Below are 3,984 nucleotides of genomic sequence, written 5' to 3'. Positions count from 1 at the left end.
CACCCTGGTTAATCTTCTGCTCTCATCCACCCTGGTTTATCTTCTGCTCTCACCCACCCTGGTTTATCTTCTGCTCTCACCCACCCTGGTTTATCTTTTGCTCTCATCCACCCTGGTTTATCTTCTGCTCTCATCCACCCTGGTTTATCTTCTGCTCTCATCCACCCTGGTTTATCTTCTGCTCTCATCCACCCTGGTTTATCTTCTGCTCTCATCCACCCTGGTTTATCTTCTCTCATCCACCCTGGTTTATCTTCTGCTCTCATCCACCCTGGTTTATCTTCTGCTCTCATCCACCGGGTTTATCTTCTGCTCTCATCCACCCTGGTTTATCTTCTGCTCTCATCCACCCTGGTTTATCTTCTGCTCTCATCCACCCTGGTTTATCTTCTGCTCTCATCCACCCTGGTTTATCTTCTCTCATCCACCCTGGTTTATCTCTGCTCTCATCCACCTGGTTTATCTTCTGCTCTCATCCACCCTGGTTTATCTTCTGCTCTCATCCACCCTGGTTTATCTTCTGCTCTCATCCACCCTGGTTAATCTTCTGCTCTCATCCACCCTGGTTTATCTTCTGCTCTCATCCACCCTGGTTTATCTTCTGCTCTCACCCACACTGGTTTATCTTCTCTCATCCACCCTGGTTAATCTTCTGCTCTCATCCACCCTGGTTTATCTTCTGCTCTCATCCACCCTGGTTTATCTTCTGCTCTCATCCACCCTGGTTTATCTTCTGCTCTCATCCACCCTGGTTTATCTTCTGCTCTCATCCACCGGGTTTATCCTCTGCTCTCATCCACCCTGGTTTATCTTCGGCTCTCATCCACCCTGGTTTATCCTCTGCTCTCATCCACCCTGGTTTATCCTCTGCTCTCATCCACCCTGGTTTATCTTCTGCTCTCATCCACCCTGGTTTATCTTCTGCTCTCATCCACCGGGTTTATCCTCTGCTCTCATCCACCCTGGTTTATCTTCTGCTCTCATCCACCGGGTTTATCCTCTGCTCTCATCCACCCTGGTTTATCTTCTGCTCTCATCCACCCTGGTTTATCTTCTGCTCTCATCCACCCTGGTTTATCCTCTGCTCTCATCCACCCTGGTTTATCCTCTGCTCTCATCCACCCTGGTTTATCTTCTGCTCTCATCCACCCTGGTTTATCTTCTGCTCTCATCCACCCTGGTTTATCTTCTGCTCTCATCCACCCTGGTTTATCTTCTCTCATCCACCCTGGTTTATCTTCTGCTCTCATCCACCCTGGTTTATCTTCTGCTCTCATCCACCCTGGTTTATCTTCTGCTCTCACCCACACTGGTTTATCTTCTCTCATCCACCCTGGTTTATCTTCTGCTCTCACCCACACTGGTTTATCTTCTCTCATCCACCCTGGTTTATCTTCTGCTCTCATCCACCCTGGTTAATCTTCTGCTCTCATCCACCCTGGTTTATCTTCTGCTCTCATCCACGCTGGTTTATCTTCTGCTCTCACCCACACTGGTTTATCTTCTCTCATCCACCCTGGTTAATCTTCTGCTCTCATCCACCCTGGTTTATCTTCTGCTCTCATCCACCCTGGTTAATCTTCTGCTCTCATCCACCCTGGTTTATCTTCTGCTCTCATCCACCCTGGTTTATCTTCTGCTCTCATCCACCCTGGTTTATCTTCTGCTCTCATCCACCCTGGTTAATCTTCTGCTCTCATCCACCCTGGTTTATCTTCTGCTCTCTCATCCACCCTGTTTATCTTCTGCTCTCATCCACCCTGGTTATCTTCTGCTCTCATCCACCCTGGTTAATCTTCTGCTCTCATCCACCCTGGTTTATCTTCTGCTCTCATCCACCCTGGTTTATCTTCTGCTCTCATCCACCCTGGTTTATCTTCTGCTCTCATCCACCCTGGTTTATCCTCTGCTCTCATCCACCCTGGTTTATCTTCTGCTCTCATCCACCCTGGTTAATCTTCTGCTCTCATCCACCCTGGTTTATCTTCTGCTCTCATCCACCCTGGTTTATCTTCTGCTCTCATCCACCCTGGTTTATCCTCTGCTCTCATCCACCCTGGTTTATCTTCTGCTCTCATCCACCCTGGTTTATCTTCTGCTCTCATCCACCCTGGTTTATCTTCTGCTCGCATTCACCGGGTTTATCTTCTGCTCTCATCCACCCTGGTTTATCTTCTGCTCTCATCCACCCTGGTTTATCTTCTGCTCTCATCCACCCTGGTTTATCTTCTGCTCGCATTCACCGGGTTTATCCTCTGCTCTCATCCAACTTGGTTTATCTTCTGCTCTCATCCACCCTGGTTTACCTGCTGCTCTCATCCGCCCTTTCTGCCATCGTCGACTGAGCATGACGCATGTATCCACTTCAAGAAGCACACTCACACACATTCTAGCAGCAGCTACATGGATTCATCAACAAACATACAGATGCACACTTATGCACATCAGGACTCGTGCACTCACACCACACCACGCACACACACACACACACACACACACACACACACACACACACTTAGAACAATACATAGATCCAAACATACACACACACTACAGTAATGCAAATTACTCTCCTAGTCTCGTCCCATTTCTCTCAAACAGAATCTGAAGCGACAAACCCGACAAGCTTAATGACTAAACTACACAATACCCGACTTCTGAATGGCTTATATACGTAAAGATACACATCGTGTGCTATCTGCACTCTCGTAACGAATAATACTCAAAGATCAAACACGCACAGATACAGGTAGTCACCCATATAGGCTAATACGACCTACTATCTGTACGAATGTCTTTGATGACCTTCACTACTCTAGGACGACGCCGGTGTTTGTCTGTATGGACGATGGATGGATCAGTGCAAAGTAGACTTGCAGGCAGAAGTGCATCGTAACGACGTGGAAATTGTTGATAATGGAGCAGACAGAAAAGAACAGAAGGAAAAAAAAAGCAGTATCAATAAAACCAGAGGGAAAAACAAGGAATGAAAATCTTGTGAAAACTTGTAAGCCAATCGAAAAAACATTGTAAATGTACAGAAGAAAGTTTAGCGGTGCAAAAGAAATATCTCACAATAGAAAGAGGAATCTGGAATGGGGCATTCAGTGATGGAGAAAGATAGAAATTGTGCTTGAAACAGTTGGAGAAATTATTTGTGAGAGGATTTACAGATACAAAGTAAAATATATAGAGGAGAATTTACGAAAAAAACAGAAGACGAAGACAGGTGGTGTACAAAACAAACAGATGTATTAGTATAACGCACAGGAATAGAAAAAGCCTTTTACGTTTCTAGCCTACGCTCTTCTACAGAAAGGGACATAGAAAAAAACAAAGAGATAAAGAAATGTGTGTAGTGGCTAACGATCTAGAGGCCTATCGACAAAATGGAAAATATCGAACTTTATATTTAAGACGTCTGATATTTTAATGAAAATATAAGCTTTCTCAGTAAAAACGGTTTATAAAGACGGTCAAACAGATGAATCAGTTGTAGTACACTAGAGCATGTTCTAGTATACACCATACTATCTTAGACGTAATCGATCAAGATACTTTTAAGAAATCTTATCGTTTTGTCGACAAAGTTTCAAATTGCTTGGATAAAAAATGTATATTGTATCATAACACGTCTTGAATTTGTTCTTACCTGACCTGATAAAAAATATAAACTCATGGCTATTGTGTTGCTGACCCTTTAGTACAGTAAACTAAAACAATGTCACGGGCTCTGCCTTTATCCTTCTGATCAAGAAAGAAACATTTGCATTGCGATGTTGGACTTTCTAAGGGTTTCTCATTACCCATGAACTATCTGTTTACATAAAAGACAAAATATCATTGATTAGGTTCAAGATTGGAATATTATACTTTGCGTTTTTATGTAGTTTTCGTGCAATTTTGGCAAAGATTAGGTTAGGATTTGCTAAAATAATGTAAACGCCACTAAACAAGCTATGTGAAATTGTTCTTGTGATATTT

The 3,984-nt window shown here is 43.8% G+C and overlaps 1 protein-coding gene across 1 annotated transcript; it reads right to left on the bottom strand.

The window, feature by feature from the left end:
• Nucleotides 1-980: 980 nt before the first annotated feature.
• Nucleotides 981-1,406, bottom strand: LOC115213948 (eukaryotic translation initiation factor 3 subunit A-like). The gene has a single exon (XM_029782951.1). It carries the CDS (start codon nucleotides 1,404-1,406, stop codon nucleotides 981-983), a length of 426 nt encoding a protein of 141 aa, XP_029638811.1.
• Nucleotides 1,407-3,984: the final 2,578 nt, after the last annotated feature.

The sequence above is a fragment of the Octopus sinensis genome, linkage group LG7, assembly GCF_006345805.1.
Source record: "Octopus sinensis linkage group LG7, ASM634580v1, whole genome shotgun sequence".
Taxonomy (NCBI): domain Eukaryota; kingdom Metazoa; phylum Mollusca; class Cephalopoda; order Octopoda; family Octopodidae; genus Octopus; species Octopus sinensis.
This window is presented reverse-complemented; position numbering and strand designations above follow the sequence as displayed.